Source organism: Myotis nattereri (genome assembly GCF_964212035.1).
Source record: "Myotis nattereri genome assembly, chromosome: 1".
In the NCBI taxonomy this organism is placed as follows: Eukaryota; Metazoa; Chordata; class Mammalia; order Chiroptera; family Vespertilionidae; genus Myotis; species Myotis nattereri.
The window spans coordinates 8447918-8462662 of NC_138075.1; the positions used below are offsets into that span (position 1 = coordinate 8447918).

The following is a 14745-nucleotide window of genomic DNA, read 5'->3' on the forward strand; positions in this document are numbered from 1 at the left end:
TGCTGGCAGTCTACACAGTATTAGGAGTGGCCTCACCCCTGTGCCCCCTGCCTGCTCGCTAGCATTGAACTTGTTTCCGGTAACTCGTTATGTCGTCTCCACATCGCACCACAAGATAAACTAACAGGCACCATCCAAACTATACATTTTTACTCATAGTTGGACGTAGGTGAGAATTTAGTTCTCATCTGCTGAGTAATCGCTTAAAAAGTGTTTTAAATCAAGTTCAGACTGGAAAACTGCCTTTCAGCTTGTGGAAGGCACTGGCTATTTCTTAGGCCTGTTGGGTCCGTGTCTTCACGCAGCAAGTCAGGCAGCTTCTAGACTGGCCGGTCGAAAGCCTCTGCTTTTCATAGTGTTGCAGTTTGTGCTAGTTCAGTAAGCTCTCCACGACTGTTGAAAAGACCGGCTGCTGAAGCTGTTCTGGGGTTTAAGGACAGAAACTCAGCTGTTCCTGAGCAGTTGTCCTGTTCCGATTGGAGTCAAAGTGTCTGGCTGTGGTGTGCTCCCTTCTCACTGCCATGCTCTCTTCTCCCCCCAAACCTCTTCCGCCTCCACTGCGCTCAGCTGTGAAGTCCATCAAGAAGCAGCACCTGGTGGAGGTGCGGTCCATGGCCAACCCCCCTGCCGCCGTGAAGCTGGCGCTCGAGTCCATCTGTCTGCTGCTGGGCGAGAGCACCACGGACTGGAAGCAGATCCGCTCCATCATCATGCGGGAGAACTTCATCCCCACCATCGTGAACTTCTCTGCCGAGGAGATCAGGTGGGCGGGGCGGGGCGGGGCGGGGGGCGGGGACTGCAGGTGTCGAGGTGGTGGTTGCTCTGGCGCAAGTTGTGTTAGTCACAGAGATGCCTTTCCAGGCCACTCCCCCCCCCCCCCCCCCAGGAGGCAGGTTTTTCCCACGTTCCTGCCGGGCTTTTCTGGTCCCTTCACCCCTGCGAGCCAAGCCCGGGCTGCAGAGCTGGCCCCAGCCTGTCTCCTGTCAGGGAGGCAAGAGGCCGAAGGTTAGAGTCCTCAGCAGCTGCGTCCACTGTCACCTAGAACGAGGGTCGGAGTGGCCGGTCCTCCGTGGTCACTGGGCAGCGGATGGGAACTGGCCATCCCATTGGATTTCCTACAAGCTCTGCTTCACTTTGCCTGGCACGTACTTAGAAACACGCCTCCTCTGTTGCAGTGATGCCATAAGGGAGAAGATGAAGAAAAACTACATGTCCAACCCGAGCTACAACTATGAAATTGTGAACCGGGCTTCCCTGGCCTGCGGGCCGATGGTGAAGTGGGCCATCGCACAGGTAAGGAGCCCAGGAGCCCAGGAGCTCCCGTGCGCAGCGACCTCCTGTGCAGTCGCTTGTGAGTAAGAGTTCCGTCCGCCCTCCTCAGCTCAACTACGCAGACATGCTGAAGCGCGTGGAGCCTCTGCGCAACGAGCTGCAGAAGCTGGAGGACGACGCCAAGGACAACCAGCAGAAGGCCAACGAGGTGGAGCAGATGATCCGGGACCTGGAGGCCAGCATCGCCCGCTACAAGGAGGAGTACGCGGTGCTCATCTCCGAGGCCCAGGCCATCAAAGCAGACCTGGCCGCCGTTGAGGCGAAAGTAAGTCCTCGGGGACCCGCAACCTTTCTGCCCACCCCCGGATTCTGTCTCGGCGTCAACACCCATGACACGTGCTGCACGCACCACCTTTGTCTCAGCGACTTAGTGCTGTCATAGCCGAGAGGGTGCTGGGACTCTGAGTGGCATTTAGGGAGATGCCCCTGGGCGGGCTAAAACCAGTGCACCCCCCGTCCCCCCCTCCAGCTCCAAACCTGTTTGTTCTCCGGTCACCGAGGGCCTCCTTGTCAGGGCCTCCCATCCACTGTGTCCCCATCATTGCTCACACCCGCCCTCTGAGTCCTCAGAATACTCTAATCTCTGCCCCCGCATCTTCCCTGCAGGCCAGCCCTTTCCTACTGTCCCTTCCACTGTCCTTCTTCCTGCCCCGTCTCTGCTCACGCACAGGCTCATACACCGTCTCCTTCGGGCTGTGACCTGGAGCCTGCTTGTATTCCCAGCCCGCCCCCAAGCCTGCACACTATGTGGGGAACGGCGTGCACTTCCCTGTGTAGACCCTGCTGCTTGTCCTCTAGGTAAACCGGAGCACTGCCCTTCTGAAGAGTCTGTCTGCTGAACGCGAACGATGGGAAAAAACAAGCGAAACCTTCAAAAACCAGATGTCGACCATCGCTGGGGACTGTCTCCTGTCGGCGGCGTTCATTGCTTACGCGGGTTACTTCGACCAGCAGATGCGGCAGAACCTGTTCACCACGTGGTCCCACCACCTGCAGCAGGCCAATATCCAGGTACAGCCCCGGGAGCTTCCTGGGGGGCGAGCCTGACCGGGTCCAGGAAACGGGCCCCGCCCAGCAGGGTGCAGCGAGGAGCGCTAACCGCCCTGCCCCTCAGTTCCGCACAGACATCGCCAGGACGGAGTACCTTTCCAATGCTGACGAGCGCCTCCGCTGGCAGGCCAGCTCCTTACCTGCCGACGACCTGTGCACAGAAAACGCCATCATGCTCAAACGCTTCAACAGGTATGCGGGTTGCCAGGCGGTGTGCAGGCCCCAATTCCAACCCTCCTCCGTGGGCAGGCCGTGCTGACCGGTCTGTGCTCCCCTCCGATGGCGGGGGCACGTCCTTCTGTTCGGTCTCGGCGTCTGACTCGCTCTGCAGTGACTGTTTCTGCTCTGACCTGATGAAACTGAATGGCCGGGTTGTGTGCCGGGTGGACACTGAACAGACCAGACCCTCTCCTGAAATGTTAGAACTGAAACTACTCAGCTTGCAGTAGTGTCACAGGAGAAATGGCTGCCAGAGTGACACATGGCCCGTGACTCCGCGAAGGTGGGCTAGACCCTGCTGGTCACAGCTCTCAGGCGCGGCCCTTGGCGGCTGCTCTCGCACCCAGTGGTGTCCTTGCTGTTTTCTTTAAAGATTTTTAAAATTGATTTTTAGTGAGAGAGAGAAACATCAACGTGAGGAGCTAAACATCTATCGAGTCTGCAACCCGGACATGTACCCTAACCGGGAATCAACTGGCACCCTTTTGTTGTGCAGGACATCGCCCAACCGAGCCACTCCGGCCCGGGTGGTTTTTTTTTAAAACCTTATCCTCAGGTTTATTTTTAACCTCATCTGGATGTGTTAGACCTGTGAGCCCTTGCGGTGTGCCAGTGGTCCAGGGACACAGACGATGAGACTCTGCCAGTGTTGTTGGAGTTCAGGAGCAAACCCTCAGGTCCCATGAGCATCTCGAGATGTTGCCCCGTCCGTGGGGTGTGGAGCTGGATCCGCTCATGGAAAGCACACACACTTCTAGGTGTTGATTTGATAGCTGGCAGGTGGGGCCAGAGTGCGCCAGCGGAAGGTGGGGCGCCGCGGGTGCCCTTGTTAGGCCCATGCACGGGGAGGCCGGGGGTCTTTGCCAGCCCGCTGTCCACACAGAGCCGTGCACGCACCATGGGGGCTCCGGCAGACGGGGTGAGGCCAGGTGCTGAGCAGGGGGGTGCGCTCCCCCTCGGACACACGTCTATAAACGCCTAATCTCCACACAGACCAACCAGAAACTGGGGGCTGCAGGAGGATTCTTCTCACTTTTGTAGCTTCTGAACTTTATAGAAGCATATGTATGTGTGTGTATTACGTTTCAAACTTTGTCTTAATCGGCTGTGCGGCCCTGAACTGAGCCTCTTCGTTCCTCCTCTATAAAGCGGGTGTGAGGACATGCCTCATGGGATTATGGCCAACAGGTGCAGCCGTAGCACTGATGCCCTACCCACAAAGGGCCGTGACTGGTGCACAGAACAGTCATTCTGGCCGTGTGCTCGGCCGAGAGAGGGTGTAACTGCAGCCCCGCTCAGCACCTCTGTCCGGTCACCGTGGTCATTAGCATCTGGAAAGCACACCTGAGCGGCAGTAGCCTCTCCGCCTGCCTTGTCTGGCTCGGCCCCCCGCCCCCCCCCCTCCCCCCCCGCCCCCCCCCTCCCCCCCCGCCATGTTCTTGCCTTCCTGTTGCCTTCCCCAACGGCTCCTCCACCTCATCCTCAGGTACCCGCTGATCATCGACCCGTCGGGACAGGCCACAGAGTTCATCATGAACGAGTACAAGGACCGCAAGATCACGCGGACCAGCTTCCTGGACGACGCCTTCAGGAAGAACCTGGAGAGTGCGCTGCGGTTCGGGAACCCGCTGCTGGTCCAGGTCTGTGGCCTCTGAGCTCTTCACATCCTGCTTCCGAGAGTGAAGTCCTGTTAGGAGACGTTCAGTTGTTTCAAACACAGAAAGACACCTGACTGACGTGGTACGAAGGGGCAGGTGGTGAGCTTTGTGAGCCTTCCTGTGGTGGAGCAGGAAAAGCTGAGAGTGTCCTGTTAGAAAACAGACCCAACAAAGGCAGGGCTTGCTCGTAGATGCCCCTTAGCTGGTCCCGTCCCCTGGCAGTGACGGAGATGCCCGGCCGTCCTGGGCACGTCTGGCTAACGTGACTAAGGGACGGAGTGTTTTCAAAGCAGCCGCTGCGGCTCTGGCTCCGTGTTGCCGGTGCCGGTCTGAACGGCTGGTGCGCTGGGAAGGTGTGCTCACCGGAGCGGGACGTCTGTCGAGGCACCCTCACCTGGTGCACACAGTGCTCACCCTGGCCATCCCCCCGTGTCTGCAGGACGTGGAAAGCTACGACCCGGTGTTGAATCCGGTGCTGAACCGCGAGGTGCGGCGCACGGGAGGGCGGGTGCTCATCACCCTCGGGGACCAGGACATTGACCTGTCCCCCTCCTTCGTCATCTTCCTGTCCACCCGCGACCCAACCGTAAGGAGCGAGGCCCTTCCCGTAGGCACATGGCATAGTGGGGTCGAGGCTGACGCATCAAAGCAGACGGTCCCGTTACCCCTTCCGGCAGGTGGAGTTCCCTCCAGACCTCTGCTCCCGGGTCACCTTCGTCAACTTCACCGTCACCCGCAGCAGTTTACAAAGCCAGTGTCTCAATGAGGTGCTCAAAGCAGAAAGACCTGACGTGGACGAGAAACGCTCCGACCTCCTTAAGCTCCAAGGTACGTTCCTGGGTGGGGCTGGGGGCACGGGGGCTGGGCTTCGAGGGGCCGATGTTTCGGGCGGGCGCCGGGCTCTCAGAGCGCGTCCCTTAGCCAGGGAGCGCCGCCGCAGACCCCGCTGTCGGCTGTTCCAGGGGAGTTCCAGCTCCGCCTGCGGCAGCTGGAGAAGTCCCTGCTGCAGGCGCTCAACGAGGTGAAGGGGCGCATCCTGGACGACGACACCATCATCACGACGCTGGAGAACCTCAAGCGGGAGGCCGCCGAGGTGACGCGCAAGGTCGAGGAGACCGACATCGTGATGCAGGAGGTGGAGACGGTGTCCCAGCAGTACCTGCCGCTGTCCACCGCCTGCAGCAGCATCTACTTCACCATGGAGTCCCTGAAGCAGGTGACCCCGCAGGGGCCGCGGCCGGGCGAGGGCACGCGGTGCGGGTGGGTGCTGACGGCCCGTCGCCTCCTCGGCAGATACACTTCCTGTACCAGTACTCGCTGCAGTTCTTCCTGGACATCTACCACAACGTCCTGTACGAGAACCCCAACCTGAAGGGCATCACCGACCACACGCAGCGCCTCTCCATCATCACCAAGGACCTCTTCCAGGTGCGGCCGCTTGCTGTCGGGCGGGGTGGGGCGGGGCGGGCAGCGGGGCTCCTCGGAGCAGCGGCATTTCCTGCTTTGGCCCCCAGGTGGCGTTCAACCGGGTGGCCAGGGGCATGCTGCACCAGGACCACATCACCTTCGCCATGCTGCTGGCCAGGATCAAGCTGAAGGGCACCCTCGGGTAAGGCAGCGCCGGCCCACTCCATCCTGGGTGGGCACTGTCCTGTCAGTCATGCGGCTCTCGGTGACAGGGGCATCTAAGACACCTACTAGCCCACCACTCTTTGCAGGGAGCCCACCTACGATGCGGAGTTCCAGCACTTCCTGCGAGGGAAGGAGATCGTGCTGACGGCCGGCTCCACGCCCACCATCCAGGGCCTGACTGTGGAGCAGGCGGAAGCCGTCGTGAGGCTGAGCTGCCTCCCTGCGTTCAGAGACCTGATTGCCAAGGTTCAGGCCGACGAGGTGGGTGCTGACGTTCCTCGCACCGGGAAATGCACCGGGAGTGTGTGGTGCACACCAGAGCCTCCTGCTTGTGCGCCTGTGGTACCAGGGCCCCCTGTGCCTACAAGCATGGGCTCTGCTCGCAGTGACGCTCCCACTGTGTCTCCACAGCAATTTGGCATCTGGCTGGACAGCAGCTCCCCCGAGCAGACGGTGCCCTACCTCTGGAGTGAAGAGAGCCCCGCAAGTGAGCCCCGTCAGGCCCCGTCACCCCCTCCTGGGCTTCGCAGCCACTGTTCCCGAGAGCAGTGTCTGTGCTGAAGCTTTAGGAGTTGGCTTAGCAGTGGGAGAGCAACCCTTGCTCATGCCTGTCCCCTCTCATGCTTCAGGACCCAACGAGAAATGATAGGAAGGCCCTTGCCCAGCATGGAGGGGAGATGGGCTGTTACTGTGTGTGTGGCCAGCCAGGCCCCTAGAGGCACGGGGAGGGCTGGTGATGACTGCCTTGCTCTGTAGACGGAGGATTCAGGGCTCTATCTACACAGTGAGCAGGTACAGTGGGTCATTTAAAATCCTAAGTGCCCAGTGCCCGTGAAGGTGTCCTCCTGTGTCCAGGGGCTCACTGAGGACCAGGACGGGGCAGTTCTCCCGGGCAGAGAGGACCAGAGGCAGTGTCGCGACTTCTGAGGGGCCGTTTGCTGATTAGAGACTCCTCCCAAAAAAGTCCAGGCTGGGGGTCAGCTCAGTCAGTGCTGTCACCAACTCCCACCCTTCGCACGGCCTCGTTTCAGCGCCCATCGGGCAAGCCATCCACCGCCTGCTCCTGATCCAGGCTTTCCGCCCCGACCGCCTGCTGGCCATGGCCCACGTGTTTGTCTCCACGAACCTCGGAGAGTCCTTCATGTCCATCATGGAGCAGCCGCTCGACCTGACACACATCGTGGACACGGAGGTGGGCCTCATCGCAGGGCTATCCTCGCTCCGCACGGGGCCACGCTGTCCGCTGGGCGCCCGAGCTGAATCCCAACTTCTTCATCTGCAGGTAAAGCCGAACACGCCTGTCCTCATGTGCTCCGTGCCTGGTTATGATGCCAGCGGGCACGTGGAAGACCTGGCGGCCGAGCAGAACACGCAGATCACATCCATCGCGATCGGTAAGGGGGCGGGGGCCTGGTCACGTTCTGGGGGGAAGCCCTCGCGCTCCCGCCTGCGGCCTGCGTGCTGACTCAGCTTCTGGCCCCAGGCTCAGCAGAAGGCTTCAACCAAGCGGACAAGGCCATCAACACGGCGGTGAAGTCGGGCAGGTAGGCTGTTGTGCTTGCTCAGGACGCCTGGCTCCCAGGGGCCGACAGGAGACTGAGCGTGGCGGCTCTCGCTCTGCCTGTAGGTGGGTGATGCTGAAGAACGTGCACCTGGCCCCGGGGTGGCTGATGCAGCTCGAGAAGAAGCTGCACTCCCTGCAGCCGCACGCCTGCTTCCGGCTCTTCCTCACCATGGAGATCAACCCCAAGGTGGGCGCCGGGGGAGACTGGCGGACATCCTGCCCAGGGGGGTGTGGGCACCTGAGCCACAGCGCCCAGCACACCAGAGCGGTGACAGGCCCCTCTCCTCAGGTGCCCGTGAACCTGCTCCGAGCCGGCCGCATCTTCGTGTTTGAGCCGCCCCCGGGGGTGAAGGCCAACATGCTGAGGACGTTCAGCAGCATCCCCGTTGCGCGGATATGCAAGGTGAGGCCGCATTGGTCCGTCTTAGCAAAGGCAGGCCCGTCACCGCATTCAGGCGCCGCCTCCCTGCTCCCCAGAAACCTAGAAGGGCCCGTTCGCAGGTGGTTCCCTAACTGCAGGCAATTCACATGCGGTAAAAGGTTAAAGGTACACGTACTCGTGTGGGGGCAGTCCTGGAACCCATTTGTACCCCAGATGCTGGGGAATCCATTGCTCCCGTCATGGGCGCCCTGAGGGGTGGGCCGGAGGAGGGGCATTCTTCATGCTGCAGTGACTGGGTTGGGGCCAGGATTCCGGTGGATACCGAGTCCCATGCTGCTCACGCCCCTATGCAAATGGTGCAGAGCAAGGCATGTCACCAGCCCTCCACCTCTGGGGGGGCAACGCCCAGCAATAGGAAGAGCTGACTGTCTGTTGAAAACAAGTCCACGTGTACGTCGACCTTGCAGCCCAAGCCCATGTAGTTGGAGGCCAGGTGTGTTTCATGTTGGGCCAGGACGCACCGTCCGCATCACTGTTGGCTGAATCGCCTACCTCAGCAGTGTCACTAACCACCCTCTCGTTTGTGTTCACCTGCCACCCAGTGAGCCCTGCAGCTCACGGTGGTTCTGAGCCTCGATGCCCACGAGGATCGGCACTGTTTTCCTAGACCGAAAGGGCTGCTCTCTGGTGACCCGTCCTCGGTAACTTTCCTCCCGTAGTCTCCCAACGAGCGTGCGCGCTTGTACTTCCTGCTGGCCTGGTTCCACGCCATCATCCAGGAACGCTTACGGTATGCTCCCCTGGGCTGGTCAAAGAAGTACGAGTTCGGGGAGTCGGACCTGCGGTCGGCCTGCGACACCGTGGACACGTGGCTGGACGACACGGCAAAGGCAAGTGTGGGCTGTGCCTGGTCAGAGGGAGGGGAAGCCTAGAAACGTTCCCGGTTGTGAGGGCAGCTTAGAAACCAGCGGGCAGCGCGAACAACCTGCTAGGTGTGTGTGAGGGAGGACCCTGCAGAGGGGCCCAGGGCGTGCCCCCACCCCCTACTGACTGGCCTTTGCTCGCCCAGGGGCGGCAGAACATCTCGCCGGATAAGATCCCCTGGTCTGCACTGAAGACCTTAATGGCCCAGTCCATCTACGGCGGGCGCGTGGACAACGAGTTTGACCAGCGTCTGCTCAACACCTTCTTGGAGCGCCTGTTCACCACGAAGAGTTTCGACAGCGAGTTCAAGCTGGCCTGCAAGGTCGACGGGCACAAGGACATCCAAATGCCGGACGGCATCAGGTATGGCCGCTCCCTGCCCGTGTGGTCGGGACGCCAGGCACTTTCCCGTTGCGCATGACAGCATGTCCTGTGTGTTGGTTTTCCAGGCGAGAGGAGTTCGTGCAGTGGGTGGAGCTGCTCCCCGACACCCAGACGCCCTCCTGGCTGGGCCTGCCCAACAATGCCGAGAGAGTCCTCCTCACCACCCAGGGTGAGTGCCCGGTCCCCTCAGGCCACCCACGCCTGCTCCCGGGGCAGCGACTTCACCCCGGCAGAGTCCTGCAGCTCAGGCGGGGCTGGGAGGCTGTGTCTGTGCAAGTGAGGGGGTCAGTCCACACTCAAGACAACAAGCTGAAATGCTTTCTGAGAGTTGGCAAGTACCTGGTACTGAGGGATGTTTTAAACCATCGGTCTCTTACTGGAATGTTTTTAGAATTTTTTCACTTGCCAGATGCTTTCCCAATAAGCATCTGATCCAGTGGTTTTCAAAGTGTGGTCCCCAGACCAGCATGGGCCTCGCCTGCACATTCTTAGAAAGGCAGGTTCTCAGGCCCACCCCACACCCCCGGGCTCAGAACTGGCTGCTGGGGGCCAGCCATCTGTTTGGGGGAGGGGGTTGGCTTGTAATTTCTAGAGAGAGAAGGAGAAACATCGATGTGGGAGTGCGACGTGGGTGGGCTGCCTCCTGCACGCCTGTGGGGAACACTCTGTGGCCTCACATGAAGTCCTTTCTTCCTCTGCTCTCCGTTGCCTCGCTGCCCCCTCCGCTGCTGGGACTGTGGCCCAGGCGTGGACATGATCAGCAAGATGCTAAAGATGCAGATGCTGGAGGACGAGGACGACCTGGCCTACGCGGAGACGGAGAAGAAGGCGCGGGCGGACTCCACGTCCGACGGGCGCCCCGCCTGGATGAGGACGCTGCACACCACCGCCTCCAACTGGCTGCACCTCATCCCCCAGACGCTGAGCCATCTCAAGCGAACAGTGGACAACATCAAGGTGGCCGGCGGGAGGGGCGGGGCCCCCCGAGTCCAGGGGCTCGAGATGCCCTTAGCCAGTGGCCGGCGGGAGGGGCGGGGCCCCCCGAGTCCAGGGGCTCGAGATGCCCTTAGCCAGGTGGCTGGTGGCAGACTGTGCTCACTGCTGTCCCAGAGGCACTCGCCCAAGCCAGACGGGAGGCTGCCTCACTACACGGCGAGTCCCGAAGGCTGTGCATCTCCCAGGAGCTGGGGACCCTGTCAGGTCCCACCAGCATCATGGAGGTCAGGCCCAGATCGTGCTTGGGCAGCTGTGGACACCTGCATGGTGCTGGGGTCCTGGGGCTGGTTACTGGGGAGGCGGCCTCTTCTAAACCCTCTTCCCTTCGCTCTGCCTTCGGTGCGAACCACCTTAGGACCCTTTGTTCCGATTCTTCGAGAGGGAAGTGAAGATGGGCGCCAAGTTGCTGCAGGACGTCCGCCAGGATCTCGCTGACGTCGTCCAAGTGTGCGAAGGGAAGAAGAAGCAGACCAACTACCTGCGCACGCTCATCAACGAGCTGGTGAAAGGTGTGCCCGGGGGCTGGGCGTCAGCAGGTCCGCCAGGTCTCACACCCCGTCCTCTGCTCCGGCTTCTCCGGCCGCTGGGCCCCTCACTCGGGCAGCCTTAGGAAGGAAGGCCGAAGGCATTTGTTTTCCTTTTATGCTGGTCTGTGGAACAGGAACTAAAAGCTTTATGCAACTTCTGCAGTATGTAGGGGGCGCAGGGGCACCGCAGGTGCAAAGACGCAGGGCAGCCCAGGTGTCGCCCAGCAACCCCAGGAGCCTGCATCATGAGGCCTCCAGGCAGAGCTGTGAGTTAGAGGTTGTGGCTGTGGTGTCAGGTCCTCCAGACACGCACCCTCGGGTGCACTGAACTGCTGTAGGGCAGGCAGAGCCCTGGCCAGGCGCATGCGGTGCCGCTGGGGGGAGGGGGCGGAGTGTGCCTCTGTGGACACACTCGGGACCCAGGTGAGTGCCAGCAGGTTGGCCCAGTCTGTGCTGGGGGATTGTGGGAACTGATGCCCGCAGCCTGGGTCTCCCTGCAGGGATCTTGCCGCGCAGCTGGTCCCACTACACGGTACCTGCGGGCATGACCGTCATCCAGTGGGTGTCTGACTTCAGCGAGAGGATCAAACAGCTGCAGAATATTTCTCTGGCGGCTGCGTCTGGCGGCGCCAAGGAGCTGAAGGTGGTGATGGCGCTCCTGCGCGGGCTGGGGGCAGGGGGCGGGCAAGCAGAGGCCCAGCTCTGACCTGGGAGGACGCGGGGCGTGCTCCTCACCGGGGCTGCGTCTCCCCACAGAACATCCACGTGTGTCTGGGCGGCCTGTTCGTGCCCGAGGCGTACATCACCGCCACTCGGCAGTACGTGGCCCAGGCCAACAGCTGGTCCCTGGAGGAGCTCTGCCTGGAGGTCAATGTCACCACTTCGCAGAACACCACCCTGGACGCCTGCAGCTTTGGGGTCACGGGTGAGTTGGAGGGTGTGGACCCAGCGTGTGGAAGGAGGTCAGGGCCGGGAGCTTGAGCTGGGCGGCGGGTTCCCGAGCTGCCCCCACTCCTCATGGCGGCCCTTCCTCCAGGTCTGAAGCTGCAGGGGGCCATGTGCAGCAACAACAAGCTCTCGCTCTCCAACGCCATCTCCACGGTCCTGCCTCTCACACAGCTGCGCTGGGTCAAGCAGACAAACGCGGAGAAGAAGGCTAACGTGGTAGGTGGCGCCTCCTGGCCTCTGCGGTCGGGGAGACACGACCCCGTAACCAGAGCGAGGCCGCCTCCCCTGTCCACCAGGAGCGGGACCCGCCCCTGGTCCACAGTCCAGGAGCCCCACTTCCCTCAGGAAGGCCCTTGGCGCCTTCGCCGCCCCCTCCCTCTCCCTCCGCCAGCACTGACCCCGCCTTTCCTCGCAGGTGACCTTACCTGTCTACCTGAACTTCACCCGGGCAGACCTCATCTTCACGGTGGACTTTGAAATCGCCACCAAGGAAGACCCTCGCAGCTTCTACGAACGTGGGGTCGCCGTCCTGTGCACGGAGTGAACGACGTTTCCCAGCTCCCCGTCTGTAGGGGACGATGCAATATTTAACACGGACTCATTCTCATTCTTAAACCTTCGAAAGGCATGCACTTGTCGGAGCCAGGTCGTCGGTTTGAGGCTGGAGGAGCGTGAGGACGGACGGTCAGGACTGGTGGGAGGTGAGGTGGGCGGGCCCAGGCACGTGTTTTGAGGGTCGATGGCATGGCTTGTTTTAATAAATAAAACACTAAGCATGACCCGGCTCCCGCCTCTTCTGTCTCAGCACCGCCTCGGGCACTGAGCTCCGCTGCGGCTGCTGAATTACAAGCCTGGGTAGGAACCCCTCGGACCCCGAGCAGCCAGGTGTCCTGGATCAATAACCGATACCTGAGCCCAGCCAGCATGGCCCAGTGGTTGAGATCAACCTATGAACCAGGAGGTCACGGTCAGGGCACACGCCCAGGTTGCGGGCTTGATCGCCAGTGTGGGGCATGCAGGGGGCAGCTGATCAATGATTCCCTCTCCCTTCCTCTCTGAAGTCAATAAAAATAAATAACCGATACCTTAGCCTGTACAGCCCTTCGTGGGGGAGCAGGTGCCGAGGTGCTCGTCCGGCTCTGCCACCCGTCCCGTCTCCTCCCAGCATCTCATTACCGCAGATCCTAGGGGGCGGCAGGGAGAGGCCGCTGGCAGTCTGAGTGCTGCTCCTGTTCAGGGGGACGTGAGGCAGCGTAGGGGGTGTGGCCTCCCTTCTGGAACAGGCTCTGACCTTCCGGGTCCCTGTGAGAGTTCCCAGGGTTGAGTGGGGAGGCCCCAGCAGAGTGAGGGTCCGACCCTCCAGCCCACCCCACGTCACCCCACTTACGGGCGAGTGTCCCGAGCACAGACGCTGATGTGGCGCCAGGTGAGGGTCCAGAACAGGAGAGGGACTCGCCGTGATCCGGAGGCCCCACGGGAGGGAGCGCAGAGCAGCTCCCCACAGGGCGGAGGACTTGTCTGCAGCCACTCAGCTACCGGCCACCCAGCCACCCCTGAGACACCATCCCCGCCTCAGCCTGGGGCCATCCCGCAGGTCCAGGGTCCCAGCTCCCCGCTGAGGACTGCCCAGGAGGAGGGCCCGCAGCGCCCACGGCCTCCCAACCCCACGCCCGAGGTGACACCACCAGGGCAGGGCCTCCTCCAGCCTTGCCCCACCCAGCCCCTCGCTGACTCGGGACCTAATCTCTGGGACCACCACCGGCCCTGCCCCTGGAGGGTCCAGCTGGACAGTGGCCACAGCCCTACCTGTTCTCACTGGCTGAGCTGGCAGAAGGGGGACCTGAGGGGCCAGGGGGCACATGACAGCACCCGCCCGAGGAACCTGCTCCACCACACAGGCCACCAGCCCAGGCTGCCCTGGAGAAGCGACTCCCAGGGCCCGGGCGCCAAAGGACACGCAGCCCTGTCCTCGGGGGACCCTTTATTGGCACTGGGAACAGCGTGGCCCCGGGGCTGCGGGCAGCGGCCGGCAGAGGGCTCGGAGGGGGCGCGGAGGGCGTGCGGTCGTTGCCTGCGAGGAAGGAAACACTGTCAATCGGGGAAGCACAAGAGCTACCGCCCTGCTGTGTTCAGATGTCACTGCCTTGGGCCCATGCTCGCCCCAAGGAGCCGGCGAATGAGCCAAAGCCAACCCTCAGCCGGGCTGGGCGGCTCAGCGGTTGAGCCTCGACCTAGGAACCCAGAGGCCATGATCCGATTCCCAGTCAGGGCACATGCCCAGGTTGCAGGCTCGATCCCCAGTAGGAAGTGTGCGGGAGGCAGCCGATCAAGGATTCTCTCTCATCATTCATGTTGCTTTCTCTCTCTCTCTCTCTCTCTCTCTCTCTCTCTCCCCCTTTCCCTTCCTCTCTGAAGTCAATCAAAATACACTTTTTAAATGTTTGCCAAAAAAATAAAAATAAAAAAGCCATCGGCTCAGATGTCCCTGGAGCGGCACAGGTGAGACAGCAGAATGAGATGGGGCTGTGTTGCTCCTCCAACAGCGGGAGCTCCGCCCGGGTCCCGCCCCCCCCCTCCCCCGCCCCCCCAGCCCCCACTCACCTGGGTCTAGGCCGAGTACTGCTTCCTCCTCTTCCTCTTCTCGGGCTCCGACAGCAGAAGCTCCAGTTTCCTCTTGGACAGTGAGAGCTTGGGCGCCTTGTCCTTCTCACTCGTGAGTCTGGGTGGCGGCCGTGACACTCTGGCCCTGCCCTGCAGGCGCCTGCCAGTCTCGGGGGGCTCCCCGGCAGGAAGGAGGGGCCCCCAGTCCTCCTCCGTCATTTCGGCGGGCTGCATGTCCACATCGTTGTCCCCCAGGGGCGCGGGAGCCCCGCCGGTGGCTTTCACGGCTGGGCCTTCTGACGAGAGGGGGTCTCGGGAGTGGACGTCTGGGCTCCCGGGGGTGGGTGTGTGCGCAGGCCCGTGGCCGGTCACGTCCCCTGGAGAACAGTCCTTGAAGCCACAGGCCAGGTGGGCGGGGGTGTCCTCCAAACCCGCGTGAGGATCTAAAAACTGACGCCAAAGCCCCTGAGCCCCTCCCAGCAGCGGGCCGGTGCAGCTCCTGGTCTACAGTCATGCTTCCCTCACCGA

General features: G+C 61.9%; 1 protein-coding gene across 1 annotated transcript in view; it reads left to right on the forward strand.

The window, feature by feature from the left end:
• Positions 1–12395, forward strand: part of DYNC1H1 (dynein cytoplasmic 1 heavy chain 1) — a 64296-nt gene extending 51901 nt beyond the window's left edge. Inside the window, exons 52-78 of the mRNA XM_081113745.1 lie at positions 568–763; positions 1176–1293; positions 1382–1597; positions 2131–2343; positions 2447–2574; positions 4088–4241; positions 4699–4845; positions 4937–5087; positions 5222–5475; positions 5553–5687; positions 5774–5868; positions 5978–6152; positions 6303–6378; positions 6923–7083; positions 7174–7285; positions 7375–7435; positions 7519–7642; positions 7745–7858; positions 8557–8727; positions 8907–9124; positions 9211–9314; positions 9891–10102; positions 10497–10650; positions 11169–11311; positions 11425–11593; positions 11705–11832; positions 12032–12395. Coding sequence (XP_080969871.1) covers positions 568–763; positions 1176–1293; positions 1382–1597; positions 2131–2343; positions 2447–2574; positions 4088–4241; positions 4699–4845; positions 4937–5087; positions 5222–5475; positions 5553–5687; positions 5774–5868; positions 5978–6152; positions 6303–6378; positions 6923–7083; positions 7174–7285; positions 7375–7435; positions 7519–7642; positions 7745–7858; positions 8557–8727; positions 8907–9124; positions 9211–9314; positions 9891–10102; positions 10497–10650; positions 11169–11311; positions 11425–11593; positions 11705–11832; positions 12032–12160 — 4058 coding nt within the window. The 3' untranslated portion in view covers positions 12161–12395. The remainder of the gene's footprint in view (positions 1–567; positions 764–1175; positions 1294–1381; positions 1598–2130; positions 2344–2446; positions 2575–4087; positions 4242–4698; positions 4846–4936; positions 5088–5221; positions 5476–5552; positions 5688–5773; positions 5869–5977; positions 6153–6302; positions 6379–6922; positions 7084–7173; positions 7286–7374; positions 7436–7518; positions 7643–7744; positions 7859–8556; positions 8728–8906; positions 9125–9210; positions 9315–9890; positions 10103–10496; positions 10651–11168; positions 11312–11424; positions 11594–11704; positions 11833–12031) is intronic.
• Positions 12396–14745: the final 2350 nt, after the last annotated feature.